Consider the following 21,363-nt stretch of genomic DNA (forward strand, 5'->3'; position numbering starts at 1 on the left):
CCCCCCCCCCCCCCCCGCCTGCTGTAAGTACTTTGAATTTCGAACCTCTGAAGGTGCCCAATGGCATGCACGTGATTATGCTTTACCCCCGCAACCTGCTGCAGCTGCAACGGCTATTGTCCGAACAGAGGAAGAACTGCAAATCAATGCCCAAAGTAAGCAGGTTCAAGATAAGTGCTTTTTTGCATGTTCGGTATGCGAGTCGGGATTTGTAGACGTTGTACAGGTCGCTTACTCTTTGACGTTGGACTTGCGTCCGCAATAACCTAGTAAGGGGAGGAAGGTTTCAAGGTACCTTGTAAAGTGGTCCGTAGGTGCCCAAAGGTACCCAGTACGTAATACCTAGTCGCGTGGTGAAATTGGAATCTATTAAAAGCATGAAGGGGAAAAAAAAAACGTTAATCATTTGATGTATTGTAAAGCAAGAGGTACCTGGTGCTAAAGTCAGTAGCTACCACCCCCCTCTCCAAGAGCTTTAACAGACCCTGCTGGATTTTACTTTGAGTTCAAGTCTTAGTCTGGGGTTATTTTTCAAACGACCAAAGTCAAATACATCACCGTTTGAAGTAACTACCATGCCGTTCGAATTGAATTTGAATTGATACAAAGCACGGAATCTACAATAGCCGCCTCGATCCCACCTTGAACGTACAGCTCCGCTCCGGACACAACGACCTATTAACGTCGGCTCGTTCCATTCCTCGCGTGAGCTCACAAAATCCCCACGGGTCTGACCAGCGATCCGCCCCAAGAGCCATCGTCGTCTTGGCGAAAAGCAACAGGACAGTCACGCAACTCAGCACAGCCCGTGCCTAAACAAGTTGCGGAAAAGAGGGCCGGCCCCCCCTCCCTTACCTAGGATTGCCAGGATCCGCTATGAATCAAAAGTCAGCCCAAAGCTTAACCGTCTCTGTCCAACTCTGAGCACCCTTCAAGAGAGGCCTTGTTTTTCCAACCTCTCATCACACGATGCCATTTCTCCCGCAAGAAGCCAGCCTCGACACAACACGGCACCGCCCTAGAATTATCCCGCGCTAAGCGTAGCGTACTCGGAGCATCAAAGTCGCTTGAAACCTTCAAACCGTGATCCCTGCAGCCGCACACTCGCGTAACCGCCGCACAGCGGCGTTGCACAAAGGTGCCAGCCAAACCTTTCTCTGCACCGCCAGAGATACTCGACGAGTTCAATTGTTTGCTCAATCAACGGCAACTCTTGGCAACTTTGACACAGAGTTGTACACCCAGGGTCCGATTGATCCCACGAAATCATACTCTAGACCTCAAATTCATCAACAAAGGTACCCGATCGCGACGAAGTTACTCGTCGCTACCCGCTCGCAACCATGGCCCGCCAACCCATGAGCATGGAGGCCATGCTCGACGAGGAGCGCCGGGAGGTTCTGGCGCTTCTTGAGGGCACAGCTTCTCGAGCAAAGAGTACAGGCGCTCGTTCTCCTTCCCCATTCGGTAGCACGCGCTCGCCGGTGCGGAGCATGCTTGATTTTGGCGATGAGCCATCGCCTTCAGCGCAGAGCTCAAGCAGCAAGCACCGTCCGGCGCCTATCAGGAGCATGCTCGACTTCGATGGCCCGCCAAAGCCCTATCGGAGCATGCTCGACCCCGATAGTCCTCCGAGCACCGCAGTCAAGCCGCCATACAGCGCAACGACGTCGCCGCTTGCGAGCCCTCGCGCCCATCCCGTACCACATGGGTCGCACCACCCGCGCAGTTTCTCAGATGTCGCCTCCAAGCCTGCGGACTTTGGACCTCGGGCGATGGCATCTCACCCGATCGACCCGACCGCTGGCTACCAATTCTCGGGCATAATTACGAATCATGCCGGACAGGCCATGCCCAAGCGAGTGACGCAAGGCGGCAAGAGAGGCGTCATGTCGGAGATCATGCGAGGTGGCGACGTGCAAAATCTGGTGATACCTGGTGACAGAGGTCGTCACTACTCGGTGAGCGGTGCCTCTACCCACTCGACCAAGTCCAACAAGTCCAAGTCCCCGGGCCGTTCGAGCATGCGGTCTTCCTCCCCCGGCACTCACTTGCTGTCAGGACGGCACCTGAGCCCCGCAGGCAGGGCAGTATTGGAGGAGTCGACTGGAATGGACATGCAAAATGCCTATCGAAGGCTTTCAGACGCAAACCTTGCACGATCGGGTGGCAGCTTGGCCGTCTTGTCGCAAAGGAAGCGATCAGAGGATGCAGGATCTGCGCGCCTGATCAAGGATTACATGAGTCCGGATGGCGAGATTCTCAACGAGGAGAGCACCGACGAGGACGTTAGCACTTCTGACGACGAAACAGCCCGTGGCCGCAAGGCCAGTCGGACACCTGATAATGGCAGTCTGAAGAGTCCAAGTATAGAGCCGAAGAAGCGGACCTCGCAGAGCTTGCTCGCTGCGGCAGAAGAAGAACGTAAGTCTTTCCTCTCCTCTTCAAGATTTGCCTCCTGGGCAAACAATTAGTATGTCATGAGAGACCGCTAATCTTGACACGTACATATGACTATAGGCCTACAAGTAGCTGCTACACAGCCTCAGTACCATTACAGGTCACTGCTTGATGACCCCCAGATTACAGTCACAAACCCTTCGGGAGAGAAATCAAAGCCCAACAAGCCGGGGATCCACCCCGTGACAAGCTTCGACTACAGCTCGGGAACGCCGGGCACACGGACCCCGATAGATTCGGACACTGAGCAAGACTTCACGGATATCAAGCGAGCACAGAAGCTGGTGATTTCTATGACGCCCATACTAAGCTCACCTGACGCACACCGCGCAATTAGGATCATTTACCGTGGCGAGTATGCAAAGGTGGTGCAAGACGCGGAGAATGAGAACCGACGGCTCAAGAAGTACATTGTGGCAAGTGACATGAGTGAGGAATCAACCCATGCACTGGAGTGGACGGTAGGCACGGTTTTGCGTGACGGGGACACGATGATCTGTCTCTATTGTATCGATGAGGAGACAGGCATCGTCAGTGATAATGGACAGGTGCCGGACGAGCCCAAGGCCATCAAGGAGCAGGCCGCTGCCATTAACGCCGTTGCCAACTTCAGATCTTCAGTTGTCCTGAGCGGAATTCCTGGTGCATCGTCCTTGCTCCCGCTGAGATCTTCTGAACCAGGAAGCAAATCGGGCAGTGGGAGCGGGAGTGGAGCCGCGAGCGGGCCGCTGGCGTCTCCAGCCCCCAGCTGCGAGCGGACAAAAGCAGAGGATGAGAGGGAACGGGCCATCAACGACATTACGGACAGGGTAACAAGACTTCTGAGGAAGACAAGGTTGCAAGTGCGGGTGATCGTCGAGGTTCTGCACTGCAAGAACCCGAAGCACCTGATCACAGAGGTCATTGACCTGGTCAATCCGACACTGGTGGTTCTCGGCAGCCGAGGGCGCAGTGCGTTGAAGGGGTAAGTCTTTTGGTTTCTGAAAATCTTTGGCCTGGCTAGTAATACCGCTGACACACGCACTTGTAAAGTGTGATTCTCGGTTCCTTCTCGAATTATCTAGTCACCAAGAGCTCTGTGCCCGTCATGGTGGCCCGGAAACGACTGCGGAAACAGAGCAAGTACAAGCGGACGATGGTGCCACAGGTCAACCTGCTCACCAACCCAACGGCACGAAGCCTCGCCAACGCAAAGATTGACTAGCAGAATCGACGCGCAGCGCGGAACTTCAGAATCAGAATTTACGGGGGAAATTCGCCACAGAGTGTTGAGTACGTGCCAATCGACTACCAGGAAGCCTATCGAGCTGCCACGATCCACGCCCAGCAAATTGCTCTGGATCTTGCCGATGAGACTGCCAAAGCAGCCGGCCAAGCAACTCGACGTCGGAATTCAGTGCCCTAGGCATCCCATCTCGACGAACGAGAGGTGCTGAAAGTGGCACGCTGCAGGAGCGATGTTAACAGGGCGACGACGAGAGACGGGATGAAACAATGGTACGGAAGGGCCCCGTCGCTTGGACATGAGAAACAAAAGAACTCCGGTGACTTTTCTTCCCAAGTACGTTTGTTGGTCGGGAATTTCCTGCGCTGGCTTTACCCATCGGACAATGGTTCTAGTCATGAACCGAAGTCTTTCTGGTATGAAAAGTTGTTTATACCGCTATAGGAAGAGTATTTTGAACCAGCTCTCCGGTGCATTTGTTGATCATCAGTCGACAAAGTTTCTCTCTTACCTCTGAGAAACATGCAAATCTCCCCACTCAATTTCGGTGTTTTGTTCAGGACAACATAATATACCCTATGATAGTATTAAATATGGCAAGCAAACAATGTGCCGTACTTTGCTCGTTTCTCTTGTAATCGAGATTTGATCTTGTGAAACGAAATGGTCGTGATGCGAATGCACCCTGTCCCTTGGTCGAGTCTCCGGGCAACGACTATACTCCTTGACCAAGGCGGTCTAGTTGCTATGGGTGATGCGGGGTTGACAAACTGGGACTCAAAAGTCTGTAATAGTTGCACTGGTAACTGGCAGTCAGTAAAATGGCTACTTATAGACATGAGTCTATATTTCAACAAATCCGTGTTACAGTACTTGACTTGCTTTTTATCAGCGCTGTCAGTTTACGAAGTATTTGGTTCATTTTTTGTTTTCTTCTTCATGTTGAGCATCATGCGACGAGTCTCAAGTCGTAGAATGCGCAGAACGGGACGTTTCTTCTCAATAGTTAGCGGTACTTTGCGTTTGCAGCAAATTCACAAACCCTCCGCCAATTAAGCGTGAGCTGCGTGATTGTAGATTGTACACGTCAATGCTAATGCCCCACCTGCCCAACCCAGCAAGGATGGAGGTGGGGGGGCAGGTCTTCGAAACGGGCCCTCCCTGAACAAATACGGCTCTGTCATTGGCAGTTGGTCCAAACACCCCGAGTCCCTACCAGCCTCTCGTTTATCCCCCCTTGCTACTTGGTGGCAGCCCATATACAACTCGGGGGAGCCTCCCCCCTTGCTAGTGGGGATGTCTATTGGCATCGGGGCTTTGCGATCTGGATTGACAATAGCTTCTGGAAGAGCAAACCACAGGTTTACCAGCTCTGTGGAAGGACCCGTCCGTTCAATTGTGCGTGTTTATAGGAAGAGAGGATCCAATAAGAGAGAAAGACGGAAAAAAGAAGCCAAAAAAATACGTCAGTCAAAAGCTCTTTGGCCCTGAGCTTTTTTTTTTTTGCGACATTTGCCGACATTCAACGATCCAGAACATCCGACCAAGACCCAGATCTTCCTCGACTTCAATTTGCCTCCTTCTCTTGTCATATCCTTTTTGCTTCTTCTGTCGCCGCCGGGTCCGCTCGTCCTGCGCGCGCGCAAAGAGAAAGGCCTCATGCCTTCTTTTCTTCAGGTCAACAACAACGTCTCACTCTTGACAGTCAATATCGCCCCCAGCACGTTTCTGGCTTCGTTGACGTTGACCCTGGTGTTTCTGTCCTTTTATCTGCCGTCCCTGTGTATACGCATACCCAGGCGCTTCATTCCCGGCATCAACGCCAACACCAGCTCAAGGACCGCTCGGAAGCCTTTGCCGCCCGTCCCTGACATCGATCCCAACGAGCTCCTCCAGGATCTACCACTTGTGATTGACAACCGTGCCGCTCTTCTTCTGCACGATCACCACCGAGAGGAGCGTCACTACCACCTGGAGCAGCGCCGGCGCAGCAGCTCCAAGTCTTACTCCTCCGCGGCCAGCACCAGCACCAGCACCAGCACTAGCACAAACATCACCCCCACCAAGAAGAATGATGCAGAGCGACCCCTTAGACGCCTCACTGCAAGATTTCGAGCAGCCTTTATCCCCAGCAGGTCATCGCCGGATGGCAAGCGATCCAGCCGACACGGAGAGCATGACGGACAGCGCCTCGAACGGCGGCTACAGCCCGCCCGCCTGGAGGCGCCTAGGAAACGGGGACAGGTCGTCGGGCTTCTGGCGCAGTCCTGACCACTTTCTCAAGGCTCCCATGGCCACCGCTTCGGGCTTCGGGTCCGCTGATGGCTCCGGCTTGGGCGGCATTCTGCACCGCCGCTTCTCGTCGAGGGATCCGTCGGTCGATGTAGACGATGTAGACCTGGGTTTCAGCGACGGCGACGAAGCCCTTCAGCAGGCCATTAGGACTAGGCTGCCCGCGGGCTCCGTCAGTCCGGAGAAGGAGAGGAGCCCGGAACCAGAATTTGCAAACCATACCAACGCGACGACCATAAAGTTCGAGCAACGGGACATTGACCGGCGTCTAGGCCTCGTTGCTGACGCTGGGGGTTCTAATCTTGCCCACGGTCAGGCCGAATTGGCCCAGAAAAGACAAGATAATTGTATGCAGTTACCCTCTCCTACAGTGCATGTCTACATAGTTTACCCCTGCATACAAGTGCCGGAACGGTCTTGGCCGTGGATCGATCAACTAATGCATCGCAAACAGTTATACGTTTTGCTGTCAGCGCCGAGATGCAACAAAAAACGGAACCAATAGAGAATGCATACAACTTCGTCACCAAAAAGTATCGGGCCATGACCAAGACATGGTTCCGCTCATTTTGCTCGGCTCTTTTGTCCCTGATGTTCATTGCCGCCCTGCGTTCACTCTTTGGGACTCCCGACTCGAGGCCCGTCCCAGATCTGGTCAAGGTGGCAGGCATAGCACGTGCCTTTGAGCCTCTAATTTATTATTCTGAGAATGGTGCGCAGCAAGTCGGCGACCTACAGGCAACGGGCGTCGCCGTCTGGGATCTGGGCGAAAGCGTACGTACCAGCAACATGACATCGGGACCCATCATTGTGAAAGAGCTCGATGATTTGAGCGACAGCCTGCGGACTCTTGCTATCGAGTTGACCAAGTTCTTTGCCAATGTTGATGGAGATATTGATGGGTAAGTTTGGTGGTTTTCACACGTGGAGTTTTTGGACGAATCACAATGAATGATCATGTCACTTACAGGCTTGGCCTCTGCAGTGTTCTTATTGTCATGGACTGGGCTCGCAGGGAGCTTGGCCAACTGCATCAGACCCCGCCTCCTAATCTGTTCACATCGGCTTTTGATAACGTCCACAACCTCTTAACATCTGCTGGCGTCCTTGAAGACGCAAGGGGCGAGCCGACTCGGGCCGGCCTAATCGCCACCTCCATTTTCGGAATGTCATCTCCGCAACGCACCCGTGCGACCGTGCAACGTACCTTTGACGAGTTTCTCGCCGTGCTCGAGGAGGCCATTGGCACAGAGTTGCAGCACAGCGTTGCGCTCTTCGCCTTGTTCGAGGCCATCGACCGACAATTCGACAACCTCGCGAGGACGGTAGCAAGGGAGACGAGCGCACAGGATGAGAAGCACGCCGACGCGCTGAGTTCGCTCTGGTCTCGCCTCTTAGGCCCCGACGCTGGCAGGGTGGCTAAGTATGAGCGAAACCGCCTACTGCTGCAAAACCTGCGCGAGAAGACAGTCTGCAACAAGCGCGTGCTGATCGAGCACAACGATCGGCTGCTCGCCCTCCGCACAAACCTGGAGAGCCTCAGGAGGAAGCTCGTGAGCCCGCTCGTGCGATCCGTCAACTCATCCACCTTGTCGCTCGAGGAGCAAATCCGAGGCTTGGATGACGCCCTGCTGTACCTAGATGGTGTACGGACCCGACAGAAGGGCAAGCTGATGGAGATATTGTACGGCGGCAACGGCGGCGGCGAGCATGGGAGACGGATGATCACGGAGCAGCATGCTTCTCGCAACTGACCTCTTTGTTGCCTGTTGGGTGTTGTTTGCGATAAAACTTGACTTGAATTTCTTTGTTTTTGTCCTGGGGATTTCTTGGCGTTATCATTATGGAGTTTTCTTAGGGACGGATACTTGCTGGTGCATCATAGTGGTGACGTGTTCTTTTTTTTTTTTTTTTTCTTTTTGTGTACAATGGGGCAAAGTTCTGAAGTGTACGAGGCTACGTTGCGGTTCAAGGAAGGGCTATTGGCGTATCATGTCATTTTATAAGGGATCCGTTTTGGACAAAGCTCCTCTTGATTATCAGGGCGCTTCGAATTGGCTAAGGAACGTAGGCTCCTATGTAGGTATGTATGGAAACAAACGACTTTTGGATTGAATAATAAAGGCGGGTGGAACGACTCGGCGTTTGGATATGGTTCAAGTCGAAATCGATTTGATTGCTATTGATCGCTACTGTATAGGGCGGCCCCAGTCATGTGGGAAGAGTCGTCACGAAACTCTCTTTTCCTGTCTGTTCGAACCAACCATGCTGGTGTTCTAGGGATCATACACTACACTAATACTACACCTCAAACGAATCATTATGCTTTGTCTTGCGCGTCCTGCATGGCCCGCCTCGGACTTGGTGTCGAATGCAAAGTTGTCATGCATGTGATTTGTTCAAGTCTATATATGTACACGTCACGACCATCTACAAAGGTACAATCTATGTGCACAGTATGCAGGTTGAAAAAGACAAGAGAAAATGGACTATAAGGGTATCTAGTCCAGCGAGAACGCGAGCAATGACCGGCCCAAACAAGGCCATTCCCAACCCCTGAACGCCGTTTTCGTGATGACTCGCAGCCCAGTGTCTGATCAAGCTGAGCCTACTCTGTAACCCCTGGTCTGCCCACCGCGTATCCTTCCATCAACGGGAAAAAGATGTCTATCATTACATGGTAAATCTGTTGCAAAAGCCGCCAACCAGAGGACCATTTGTTTCTTTTTCTTTTCGCAAGAGCTGGACGAGATGCCCTTCCCACCAAATAACGTGACTCATGATCCGCATAAAAACAAACAAGTGTAAAAGTCCACCATCATAATAAACCAGAAAAGGGTGCGATAAAAATGCATGGTATCATCTGCGAAAAGATATGGCCGTCTGCACATATCAGAGGCGAAAAGAACGACCAAGGAGCATGGCTTGATTAGGCCTTCTCCTCAGTCTTCTCTTCCTTGCCCGGGGCCTGGGCGCCCTCACCGTCACCCTGCTGGCGAACGTAGTCATCATAGACAGCCAAAGCCTCGTCAACCTTGGACCGCAGAGCACCGTCGTTCTCAACACTGTAAATTGAAGAATTATGTTAGCAATTACGATTCGTTGCATTTGTATGGGTTTCGGGGAGGATGGGACCTACAGGGCAACGAGCTCGTTGTTGTCCATTTCCAAAAGCATGCCAGTGATCTTGCCCGCGAGCTCCGGGTGGATAGCCTGGATCTTGGGGAAGATGGCCTCGCCAAGGATCTGCTTCTGCTGGCCAGGGTTATCAGCCACAGCGGCCAGCTGGCCCTGGAGACCCTCAGGAGCACCAGCACCACGAGCGCCGGCGGGGGCACCGGCAGGGGCACGGCCAGCGGCAGCTCCGCGTCCAGCACCCGGACCTTGTTGCCTAGCGTTGGGAGGGAAGCCAGGAAGGCCAGCACCGCCAGGCATGCCAGGAACAGGCACACCCCCCTGCATGGGCCCGCGTCCGGCGGGACCGCCGCGACCGCCAGCGAGGGCTGACTGCTGGATTTGCTGCATGGCGGCAATGAATTGTGGGTTGTTGGGCTGAGGGAACGGACCCTGGGGAGGGAACTGGCCGGGGAGGCCGTACATGGGTGGGATGCCTTGTGGCATGGCGCCGCGTCCGCCCTGTTGGGCAGCGAAGCCGGCAGGGAACTGACCGGGACGGCCAGGCTGCATCGGCATGCCACCCTGGGGGTAGGGCATACCGCGGCCACCAGCAGGGGGCATGAAGCCAGGCTGGGAGCCAGGTCCGTAGAAAACAGGAGCCTGCATGTACTGCTGGGGCATACCCGCAGCAGCCGCAGCCTGCTGCATACGGAGTTGATTGCGAGCCTGAATGCTCTGCTCGAGCTGGTTCTTGCGAACATCCTTGCGCTGAGCCAGAGCAACATACAGCGGCTTGTTGTTAACCATGCGCTGGTTCATCTCAGCGACAGCCTTGGTGGCATCATCGGGGTTGGCGAAGCAAACAAAGCCGAATCCCTTGCTCTTACCAAGCTTCGGCTTGGGCTTGGAGTCCTCGCCCTCCTTCTCCTCGGACTTGGAATCCTCGCCTTCTTTCTCCTCAGCCTTGTTCTCCTTGTTCTTCTCGCTATCCTCACCCTCCTTGGACTCACCCTCCTCGCCAGGCTCAGCAACGCTGTCGCGCATAACCTTTGCCGAGGTAATGGGCCCGAACTCGGAGAAAAGTTGACGAAGTTTATCATCGTCGACCTCATCGTCCAGGTTCTTGATGTAGAGGTTGACACCCTGGTACTTGCTGGCCTTCTCCTGGCGGGCGGCCTCGTAAGATTTGCGCAGCTCCTCCTCGCGCTCGTGCTTCTTTTGCGCACGGCCGACGTAGAGGTTCTGGCCATGGAACTCCTTCTCGTTAAGTTCCTGCACAGCCTTGGAGGCATCCTCGTGGGAAGTGAAGTTGACGAAGCCGAAGCCACGGCTCTTTCCAGTCTCCTGGTCACGAGCAAGTGATGACGATGTGACATCGCCGAACTTTTCGAACAGAGCACGGAACTCCTCGTCAGTAACTTCGGGGTTGATGTTCTTCACGTAGATGTTGGTGAAGTTGGCCTTCATCTCGTCGAATTTGCTCTGGCGGTCCTTCTTGGGGATGTGGTGGCCAACGTAGACCTTCTTCTCGTTGAGGAGCATACCGTTGACATGCTTGATGGCCTGTGAAGCAGCCTCATCAGTCTCGTAGTGAACGAAACCATAGCCCTTCGAGTTGCCATTCTCATCCTGGGCAACCTTGCAGCTCAGAATGTTACCGAAAGCTGCAAAAGTGTCGTGCAAAGCCTTGTTGTCGATGGCGACGTCCAGGTTCTTGATGAAAACGTTGCCCTGACCGGTCTTGCGCAGGGCAGGGTCGCGTTGCGACCACATGATGCGGCAAGGGCGGCCCTTAATCAGGGTGTAGTTGAGCTCCTCGAGAGCCTTCTCGCCATCGGCAGTCGTGTTGTAGTTTACGTAGGCGTAGCCGAGAGAGCGACGAGTGACAGCGTCGCGGCATACACGGATGGATGCGACAGAGCCGATCTGGGAGAAGAGCTCAAAGAGCATCGCCTCAGTGACAGAGGGGTCAAGCTCGCCAACGTAGAGGGATGCCGATGCTTGGGGGTGGGGGGCGGCAGACGAGGGGGTCGGACCGGCCGTGTCAATCTCCTCGCCCGTGAAGGAGGCGCCGACATTGGTGTTGACTGTGGTCTTGTCACCTCCATTGATGCTGGCGTTGGCGAGGTCTGAGGTAAGCTGATCAACAGCAGCGGGGTTGGCAGGGGCGGCCATTATGATGAAAGATTGTCAATCGAAAGGTTTGTGCTGTCGATAATGTGCTTTGTTAGGGCTTGTTCGTATATTCTGGGGCGCGAGGACTTGATAATTATGGAGGACTCAAGGAGGAAGAAGATATGGGATTATTTGTATGAAGACCAAGATCGATTGTAGCCAAGAGCCTGAGAGACAAATCGATTGCGGCGATCGACGAGTATAGGTAGCTGGGATGCGGGAGGCGACCTACCTTTGATCCTGATGTGACAAAGGGGATGGCCGTGAAGGTCAAAGACAGCCGCGTAGGTGTGATGTCGGATTTGGGCAACCAAGTCGTTTGCTGTATGTAGAACACCCGAACCTGTTGGCGAGCTCCTCTGTGGCTTGCCGTTGTTTCGTTATTTTTTTACTGCCTTTTCTTTTTCTCGTTTGAGGGCGATTTTGTCCTTTAGTACGACTTTCGTCAACTAGATGAAGGCGGTGATTTTCTTCTCGACAGAAACTGTCAAGGGCTTTTTTGGGGGATTTTCAATTTTTTTTGTGTATTTGAGTTATGAAGAGATGATGCGTGAGAACAGCATTCAAGTACGAAATCCGTACTTGTCAACTGGTGAGTGCAGATATCTGACCTTGGTGTTGTGGGCGGGAGAAAAAGAGAGAAACGTGACAACCTGTTGTCGATTCAATTTTTTTTTTTTTTTTTTTTCCCCGATGCCCGCTTCCCTTTGGTTTTCTCCATGGTGATTTGACGAGGTCGGGAAGGTGGGGCATGCGACCGGGGTCACACTGTCTTTTATCGTCTGAATCGGCAAGTGTGGCTTCAACCAAGTAGTGGGGTCCAAAAACTGACAGACCGCTAACTATTACGGGCGGCAACCAAGCAAGCCAAGGTAGCTAGGCAACCATGCTTTTTTCCTAAGCTCCATCCATATATGTGTAGGGACTCTGAGTAACAATAGCACTCGCCCTTGCATTTTCGGGGAAAGGAAAATAGTCGATTACTGCAAATGTGATTTACAAGTAAGTTTCACCCCTGTTTCATTCAAATCCCAGTGACCTACCTACCAACACCTACGTGGCATATGGGTATACGTAGGTAGGTAAGATAGTCAAAGAAACTAGAGCTGGAAAATAGTTATAGAGGTTACATTTCGTCCAGCTGAAGACCTAGAACCCCTCTGGTAAGTAGGCACGCACCTTTGTTTGATTACCTAAGTTGTTGATTATGCCGTGATCGCTAGTCTCAGGGTCCTACAAAAACATTAGATACCGGATATGGGATGTCTTTCGTCTGACTGTTCCATTATACCCAGATGACAGACGAATACACTGACCAACAATATTAACATTTCCCCCAGATTTTGTATAATGCGTCTATCGAATTATCTGGGGATGGATCGATAAATGATTCAGCGTGCGTGCCGTCGATGGTCTAACCCGGCCCAGTCAAGTTGGTACCTGCTGCAACAACTTGACCTATTTTCTGTGACAGTGGGCAAGCTAGCCTTAAACTGTTGCTTTGGTATAATCCGTTAAAATGTGAATAGGTACGGTAACTACCCTACCTTGGCATCTAGGTACTTATCCACTTAGACTCGCAAGCAAGTACCTAAGTTGGTTAAATCGCGACTGAATGGTTTTTGAGAGTTTGTGAAAAGGAGTCTAGACGATTTGTATGCTTCCATCCATGAAGTGGAAAGCAGCTTCTAATAAAGAAGTGCTCGATTCGGGTATACCTACCTACCTCCTGACTAAATGTAGTGAAGGTAGGTATGTTCCTATGGTACCTAGGCCAGAAAACTTTCAAGACAAGGCGGGAAGATACAAGGAGATTGGCGATCAAGACGTTCGCTTTATCTCCAAAAGTCTCGAGTTATTGTTGGAACCAGATCTTGAAACAAATCCCAAAGATGAATGCCCCAAAACTTTCAAGTGTTCCAAGTACACGGACTAATATGAATATGCTCTCTCGTGAATTCTTCAGGTAGCTTGCCAGTGGCCATTATATACCGACCCAGATGCAGGGGTCCCCCGCAGAGACTGACGAGGGGGCCGTGCTGAGGGGTCTAAATGGCCCAGGTCCCAGATGGATGTGGGGCGGCATTCGGTTGCAGAGCACAGCGGGCCTTGCGCACGTACTTCTACCGGCGTAAAGGGTGGAGGAGGCAGCTCAGGTTCCTGTTAATGATGACATATCAATCCCGGTGTTCGATGACCTTATCGCCAGAACCTTCTCGTCGTCTTGCTGTCAAACGGTTTTTCTCGATTGCGTGGCGGTTTTTATGTGATGTACTGGCACCGCCAACAACATTCGTGACATACATACCCAGTCACATGGGAGAGGCCGTAGTGTCTTCATACCAGGCGTAAAAGTGTGTTCGTACCGAAACTACCTTAGCTGGTTTGCCCCCACGCCCTTTCGTCCAGCGAGACCCTCCACTATGTTGACGTAGACCTGCTCGAAGCCGCCACAACTGATTAGCTTAACCTCCACTGCAAGCTACTAACTAACTACCTTGTTTAGCCTCCATATTGTGTGCGAAGTAAGCAACGCCGGAGTTCTCAGAGAGAGAGAAAAAAAACACCGCCACGCCGCAAGAAACTTGGTTCGATATTCACACATTACCACGAATATTGATCCGCATCTGCCCTGCACTGCGTTGGATACCCCGGGCCGTCAATAAATATTCTTTCTCGCCTAGCACCATCGCACCGTATCCTTACATTAGTCCTCGACCCGTTGACCGCCCACGAAGCTGTTGTCGAACGATATCCGGTACCTTCAAACAATGTTCCCAACCTTTACGGGAAACTCGAGACGTCCACGAAACGTCAATCTTAGCGGGCAAAAGAGCGATCCATTTGCTGGGACAGCCTGGGGCTCGGCCGCCACGAGCGGTCCTTCCAAGTCTGTCTCAGAAGCGCAGGCAGACCGACAGAGGAGGCAACGTGAAAGAGACAGGCTCAAGGCAGCACAAAAGATACAGAGGCTATGGAGAGGTCATAGGGAGCGCCAGGCCGTGAGGACCACGCGCCGGCAAGCCTTTGATGCCCTCTTTACAGACGAGGCGCTGGCAGAGAACCCGGAAGAGAGACTGCAGCGGGCATTCCCATTACTTCTAGATGTATACAACCTCTCCAGGGACGATGATTACCAACGTCTTTGCATTCTTTCACCAGATTTGCTTAGGGTCGACCACATACTCTCCACCCCGGACCTTCAGTCAAGACACAGGCTCAAGCGGCTTGTCGGCATCATTGTCACATCTTTGAACCGGAAGAAAGATGACGATGACCGGAGCAACTTGTTGCTGAGAGTTCTGGTTCGGATAATCGAATCACAGCCATCCTTGGCTCTTGATCATGTTGACTCTTACTACAAGGTTCTAGCAACACTTTGTCGTCAGGCCATTGATACAGATCCGACTGAGAAAGATCTTCTACAGCGTGCCATCACTGCACCACTGATAGACGGTGCCGGTAGACCAGGTAAGCCTCTAGCTGCATCTCGTACACTCAAAACAAGTTCTCCTGACGATGGTTATGCTTCATTCAGGTCCCGAATCACAAGTGGTATACAGCGCTTTTGTTCTTGGGTTTCTCACGGAACCAGACCTGGCACTCATTGAACAGGATCCAGCTCTCATTGGGAACAGGGTTGATCCTATCAAACTCTCATCGGCAGTCCTAGACGCCTCGATTAAAGCTACGGCTGCTGGCGTCTCCAAAAAGGGCTTGCTGTGGCTTCTTGCACATTTTATTGACCTGCAACGTACTCAGTCACGAGCAAATCGCAGTTTCACTGATATCAAAGCCATGTACAATCTTCTAAGCAGCCTGGCCAGCACAATCAACACCCGCCTGGGTGCTAGCTCATCTACTACCGTTTCCGGTAGTGGCAATGATAGCGATTCGGAAGAATCTCGTCTGCCAAACCACGTCACTAAAAATCTACTATCACTGGTCGACAGAAAGGAGGTCTCTAGCCTCTTGGAAAAATTCGCTGCGTGAGTGCCACGCTCCCAAAAAGTACATGGATTGAACATTGTTGATAAAACTGACCGGCAAACTTTTAGTAACTACGCCGAAACATCATCATCTGGGGCCGTGCAAGACGCCAGTGTTTTGGCCGGCTACATATTGGTGCTTATTCGGTCTTTTCCAAATAAAAGTGATGACATTCGAATGCGACTTTACTTGGCCGACTTTCCATGCCAGGCTGGCAAGTTACCCGCCATCAAGTTGTTCTGGGACGCGGCTGTCAAGACTCAAGTTTTCAGCCGCATCATATCAAACGAGAACTCGACGCTCAACTTCCTCCTTCAACGTAACTATTTCCAATCATCTTCGGCAACCGGCAGCGACTCTACCTGGGACTCTGAGTGGCGGACAGTTCTTCTCTTCTTAGAACTCTACGTCTTTATACTGAGGCTCACAGATGACGAGGACTTCTTCAATGGACTAACCGGACGAAGTCTGAATACGAAGCCGGCCTCACGTGTCAGTTACTGTACTCTGCCACTAGAAGATTTGAAGAAACTCTCACTGTTTCTCAAAAATCTCGGGTTTACTCTGTACAACAATGCGGCTGAACTCCTGAGGGCGGACAGTACGACCAGCAGGCCTCGCCCCACGACGGATCAAACGTTCAGCCAATCTGCTTCCAACTCCAAATCACGTCGCCCTGACCCACCAAGCTTCAGCGTGATATCGGGGATAGACTATGGGGAATTCAAGAAAATAGTCCTCACGGCTGTGCGTATGCTGTATGAGCGCGATTCAAGGCGTTCGTTCTTGCCGTCTGGTCATTGGCTGATGACGTCGAGATTCGACATGGATGGTTTTACCGCGGCGGTGGTTATGGAAGAACAGAGACAGCACGAGTTGCGGGAGAACAGCAGTGATGACGAAGAGGACGACGACGACGACGAGGTCGAAATGCCAACTGCTCCCCCATCACAACCAGTGGCGCAGACATGGGCCGGTCAGCGTCGATCGCGGCACGCTGCAGTAGAAGAGTACCGGAGCCGACAGCAGAAGGTGGCGAATGCCAGGATGAGAGAGTTCTTGGCACCAAAGCTGGAAGTGCTTCGAAACATGCCGTTTTCTATTCCTTTCGAAACCCGCATACGAATCTTCCGGGATTTTGTGCATCTTGACAAGGAGAGGAGGCGCAAGGGGCACGTCGATCCAGACCAGTGGCGTCATCACATGATGACGGCAGACGGGTTCTCGAACCCTTTCGAGGCAAACCATCCAGGAGGAGCCATCAGCAAGCATCATGCAAAGATCAGCCGCGGCAGCATGTTCGATGACGCCTTTGAACAGTTCTGGGGTCTAGGGCAAGGGCTAAAGGAGCCGATACAAATCACGTTTGTGGACCAATTCGATACCGTCGAGGCCGGAATTGATGGTGGCGGTGTGACCAAGGAGTTCCTGATCAGTGTCACCACTGAGGCTTTCAGTAGTAAACACAACCTGTTCGTCAGCACGAAGGAAAACGCGCTCTATCCGAACCCTTCCTCGCTGGACCAGCTCCAGGACTCGATGAGGAGGTCGGGTATATCTGAAGGCGGGGACGAGTGGAGGTTGAATATAAGAAAGCTCCTAGCACACTACGAGTTTCTCGGTCGGATCGTTGGAAAATGCATGTACGAAGGCATTCTTGTCGACATTGCCTTTGCGGGGTTCTTTTTGCTCAAGTGGTCTGCGGCGGCTACTGACCACGGCTACCGAGCCAACGTCAACGACCTTCGGGAGATGGATGAAGAGCTGTATCAAGGTCTTTTGCGACTCAAGAGCATGGACGATGTCTCGCAGCTGGGACTGGACTTTACAGTAACGGACCAAGTCTCCCTTACCGATGATAGAACAGTCACCGTGACGAGAGAGCTGATACCCAACGGCAAGAACATCACCGTGACCAATGAGAATCGACCTCTTTTCATCTCATACATGGCAAGGCACCGACTCGTGACGCAGTCATACCAGCAAACACAAGCCTTTCTGAGGGGTCTTGGCACCATTGTGTCTCCGTCATGGCTGTCCATGTTTAACCAGACGGAGCTGCAGTGGCTTGTGGGCGGAGAGCAATCGGAGATCGATGTCTACGACCTACGCAGGCATACTACGTACAACGGCGTCTATACCATCGGGGACGACGGAGAGGAGCACCCCACGGTCAAGTTGTTTTGGCAGGCAATGCACGAGTTTCAAGACAGCGAGCGGCGCGACGTGCTCAAGTTCGTGACTTCGACGCCCCGTGCGCCTTTGTTGGGCTTCTCGCAGCTGGTGCCTTCCTTTACCATTCGGGATGGCGGGTTGGATCTGACGAGGCTTCCAAGCGCAAGTACCTGTGTCAATCTGATGAAGCTGCCACAGTATCAGACACTGGAGCAGCTCAAGACCAAGCTGAAATATGCGATATCATCAAATGCTGGGTTTGATCTCAGTTGAGATGGAGCTCTCTAACGGACGGAGGCCACGAAGATAGTAAAGCATAGGAACGAATATATGATTTTAGAGCACGATATATGGTTGCTGATGACAAAAGGCTATTCTTTTTTTTTTTTTTTTTTTTTTTTTTTTTTTTTTTTTTTTTTTTTTTTTTTTTTTTGTCTAGATCTAGTGATTGCCTACTTCTATGAATGGAGCCTTGATATACCATACCTCGCTGCTCCTTTTCATGACATCAGCAGCTAGTTAGCTTCCCTGAAACCCTCAATTTTTTTTTGCTGAACCCGACTGTTAAGGGGCGGGACATGGACCCTTTGGGGTTTAGCAACAGTCGACTCATGTATCCGGCAGTGCTTACAACGACGAATAGCTGCCGGTGCTGAACTAGTATCGTCACAAAGTTCTATGATTGATAGATAACTTCCTTTTCTTTTTGTTCCCTTTTTTTATTTTTACTTGTTTTTTTTTTTTTGGGTCTTGTTCTCGTTATAAACTTTCTCCATTTTCTACAAAGGTAGCGATTCGTGGATAAAACGGCGCTTGCCCTCCCCCTCGCCATATGCCCCGGCGACTTGTCCTGTGCCGCGCATCTTGTACTTGTAAATCATGAGCCCGTCGAGCCCGACAGGGCCCCTCGAGTGGATCTTGTTGGTGCTGATGCCAACCTCGGTGCCGAAGCCATAGCGCATGCCGTCGGCGAAGCGGGTGGACGCGTTCCAGTACACACCGGCCGAGTCCACGGCAGCCATGAACCGCTCGGCATCCTCCTTGCTGGCCGTCAGGATCGCGTCGGTGTGATGGCTGCCGTGGCTGTTGATGTGCGCAATGGCGGCGTCCAGCCCGTCGACCGTCTTGACCGCCAGGTCCAGGGAGAGGAACTCGGTGTCAAAGTCCTCGGCGGTGGCATCCTTTGCGGCACTGCCTACAGCGTCTCGGACGGCCGCCAGTGAGTCCGGGTCGCAGTGTAGCGTCACGCCCTTTGCGACCAGGGCGGAGGCCACGGCGGGCAAGACGCTGGAGAGGGCACCGCGGGAGACGAGGAGGGTCTCTGCGCTGTTGCAGGCGGCGGGGTAGTTGGTCTTGCTGTCGACGACGACGTCGACCGACAGGGCCGGGTCCGCATCGTCTGCAATATAGACGGAGCAGAGGCCGTCGGCGTGTCCGAGGACGGGGATGCGGGTGTTGTTCTTGACGTGGCGCACGAGCTCGTTGCCGCCGCGGGGGATGACGAGGTCGACGAAGCGGTCCTGGCTCAGCAGGTCCGACACGGCGTCGCGCGTGGTGACGAGCTGGACGGCGTCGTTGGGGACCTGCGTGGCCTCGAGCGCCGAGGCTATGACCCTCGCGATGGCGACAAAGGACTCGGTCGACTCCTTGCCGCCCTTGAGGATGGCGGCGTTGCCGGACTTGATGGCCAGGGCGGCGATGTTGGCGATGACCTCCGGGCGGGCCTCAAAGATGATGAGCAGCACGCCGATGGGGCAGGTCACGCGCTCCAGCTCGAGGCCCTGGTCGATCTTGGTGCGGAGGGTGACGCGGCCCACGGGGTCCTCGAGGTCGCGCACGTCGAGGATGCCCTTGAGCATGTCGTCCCACTTGCCCGGCTTGGCCAGGTCCAGGCGGGACACGAGGCTGCTGCTCAGGGAGCCGTCGGCGGCGGCTCTGCGGGCCTGCTCCATGTCCCGGGCGTTGGCGGCCAGGATGTCGTCCTTTGCGGCGGCCAGGGCCGAGTGCACCGCCGTGAGGGCGTCGTTGCGGGCCGATGCCGGAAGCGTCGCCAGCTGATGCGAAGCTTGCTTGGCAGCCGCGGCGGCGTCTGCCGCTTTTGCATTTGAGAGGGACATTGGATTGTCTATGGGTGATTCCAACGGCTTTGTGTAGGAACTTGAGATGTTTTGTCTGGGGTGTGATTTCAGTGCTTTTCCTTTGACAAGAGTCACTTTTTCTTTCTTGGCGGTTATAGTTGACCCCACAATTGTCTATTTTCGTTGCCACTGCCTGTAATCAACAGTTTCAAGGTACCCGACGTGCCCACCAAAAGCAGTTTGCTGATTTGAAGCAAACATCAAAGAAATTTTTTAAAATCTTTACATGAACTTGTCTTCTCGTCGACAATTATCCGGTTGTACTTGTCGGGTTGAAGAATGCAAAAAAAAAAAAAAAAAAAAAAAAACCTGGCTTCCGTGAAAGAATGAGATGGCCTCGGTAGCACGCCAAACCAAAGACCCCACCATTTCATGCCGCCTCATTCTACTGTCCATCGCTGTCCCAATCCTCTTCATGCTCGTTTCCAGATTCGGCAATCTGGAAGATACCAACAACTCGGACATGGCACGTAAGACAGCGACAACAGACCCTCGGCGTGTCGCCGAGATTATGCTCTCGTGGCTCAACCTTCAGCTCGTATCCATTGTTGAACTACAGACACTCTGGGCCGGATATGGCCACATCTGCGCCGTCACGGCGCGCGCATCCGACGAGGACTCTGCGGCCCAGATGCGCCGAGCGATGGGACTTGATGACGACCGCGGACCACAGGGCGACAACGACGAGTTTCGGCTCGTCCTCAAGTTCATCTCCCCGCCCAGGACCAGCGGCGACGAGGGGCACTGGCGCAAGATGCTGAGCTACGAAGTCGAGCAGTACTTCTATGAGGTGGTCGCCCCCACGGTCCGGGGCGATGCACCCGTGGCCGCCTGCGTGGCTTCAACCAGGGACATGGAGGGGAGGCCAGACGCAGACAGGCTCGAGGGGCTCATTGCGACGCTGATGTCGGACCTGAAGCCGGCCTATCCCGTAGCTGGGGAGAAGAGGGCAGCACTCAACAAGACACAGGTCCATGCCGCGCTGGGATGGTTGGCCAGGTTCCACCGCAAGACGCGCGAGCTGGTCGACCAAGACTTGGAGGGCTTTGTCCTCCCTCCGCTACAGGAGACGGAGCGGCGAGGGCGCAACCCGGAGGCGGCGGCCGGATCCAAGGTCTGGCTGAACGGGGGCTACACTTATCTGGCGACACGCCGGAAGGAGTACTCATCGCTTGCGCGAGATGAAGACTCGGAATGGTGCAATACATTTTGCGCGCCACAAGAGGGCGCAAACGGCATGTCCGTTGCTGAACAAGTGGCCGAGGTGCTTACCCCCTCTGGGCGCCCCTACGAGACCTTTGTCCACGGAGACGTCAAGTCGGAGAATTTATTCACGACCGAGGACGGCAAGGAGGTGGCGTTCTACGACTTTCAGTACGTCGGGGTGGGATTGGGGGCATGCGATCTGGCCAAGTTCTTCACTTGTTCCGTGCCCCTCGGCATGCTTGTGGAAAATCGAGCAGTGCCAGACGAGTTACCCATGGGCGATGGAGAGATGCAACTGTTGAAAGAATATCACCAGACGTTGGGCCTAGGTGAACAATACCCCTGGGACCTCTTTGTCCGGCACTGGGAGACGGCACTGGTCGACTGGTGCAGATTCCAAGCGTCTTGGGGATTCTGGGGCAACACCGATTGGCTGGAGGCGAGAGTTCGATATATTCTGGGCAACAAATCCTGGAGAACATGGTTGGATAGTCAATTGGGCAAAAGCCGCGTCGGATAGACAAGACAAGTAGACGACAATATGGGACTGACTGATGGGATGTATCGTATCAATCATCGTCCCCC

At 53.3% G+C, this 21,363-nt stretch overlaps 7 protein-coding genes across 7 annotated transcripts in view; 5 read left to right on the forward strand and 2 right to left on the reverse strand.

The window, feature by feature from the left end:
* The window catches only part of PpBr36_03147 (uncharacterized protein), a gene marked incomplete at both ends in the record, with an annotated part of 1,174 nt that extends 152 nt beyond the window's left edge, over positions 1-1,022 (forward strand). The window contains 2 exons of the mRNA XM_029890323.1: positions 54-155; positions 739-1,022. Coding sequence (XP_029753607.1) covers positions 54-155; positions 739-1,022 — 386 coding nt within the window. The remainder of the gene's footprint in view (positions 1-53; positions 156-738) is intronic.
* Positions 1,023-1,343: 321 nt separating this feature from the next.
* PpBr36_03148 (uncharacterized protein) lies at positions 1,344-3,664 on the forward strand (the record flags this gene model as incomplete). The annotated part of the gene is made up of 3 exons (XM_029890324.1): positions 1,344-2,424; positions 2,521-3,424; positions 3,493-3,664. 3 exons carry the CDS (start codon positions 1,344-1,346, stop codon positions 3,662-3,664), a joined length of 2,157 nt encoding a protein of 718 aa, XP_029753604.1.
* Positions 3,665-5,344: 1,680 nt separating this feature from the next.
* PpBr36_03149 (uncharacterized protein) lies at positions 5,345-7,731 on the forward strand (the record flags this gene model as incomplete). The annotated part of the gene is made up of 4 exons (XM_029890325.1): positions 5,345-5,685; positions 5,753-6,324; positions 6,432-6,879; positions 6,948-7,731. 4 exons carry the CDS (start codon positions 5,345-5,347, stop codon positions 7,729-7,731), a joined length of 2,145 nt encoding a protein of 714 aa, XP_029753605.1.
* Positions 7,732-8,906: 1,175 nt separating this feature from the next.
* Positions 8,907-11,269, reverse strand: PpBr36_03150 (uncharacterized protein; the record flags this gene model as incomplete). The annotated part of the gene is made up of 2 exons (XM_029890326.1): positions 8,907-9,042; positions 9,117-11,269. 2 exons carry the CDS (start codon positions 11,267-11,269, stop codon positions 8,907-8,909), a joined length of 2,289 nt encoding a protein of 762 aa, XP_029752745.1.
* A 2,771-nt stretch (positions 11,270-14,040) lies between these two features.
* On the forward strand, positions 14,041-17,707 carry PpBr36_03151 (uncharacterized protein; the record flags this gene model as incomplete). The annotated part of the gene is made up of 3 exons (XM_029890327.1): positions 14,041-14,740; positions 14,808-15,258; positions 15,328-17,707. 3 exons carry the CDS (start codon positions 14,041-14,043, stop codon positions 17,705-17,707), a joined length of 3,531 nt encoding a protein of 1,176 aa, XP_029752744.1.
* Positions 17,708-18,213: 506 nt separating this feature from the next.
* On the reverse strand, positions 18,214-19,551 carry PpBr36_03152 (uncharacterized protein; the record flags this gene model as incomplete). The annotated part of the gene is made up of 1 exon (XM_029890328.1): positions 18,214-19,551. One exon carries the CDS (start codon positions 19,549-19,551, stop codon positions 18,214-18,216), a length of 1,338 nt encoding a protein of 445 aa, XP_029752747.1.
* A 352-nt stretch (positions 19,552-19,903) lies between these two features.
* Positions 19,904-21,298, forward strand: PpBr36_03153 (uncharacterized protein; the record flags this gene model as incomplete). Its single annotated transcript, XM_029890329.1, has 1 exon — positions 19,904-21,298. One exon carries the CDS (start codon positions 19,904-19,906, stop codon positions 21,296-21,298), a length of 1,395 nt encoding a protein of 464 aa, XP_029752746.1.
* Positions 21,299-21,363: the final 65 nt, after the last annotated feature.

This window comes from Pyricularia pennisetigena, chromosome 3 (genome assembly GCF_004337985.1).
Source record: "Pyricularia pennisetigena strain Br36 chromosome 3, whole genome shotgun sequence".
NCBI lineage: Eukaryota > Fungi > Ascomycota > Sordariomycetes > Magnaporthales > Pyriculariaceae > Pyricularia > Pyricularia pennisetigena.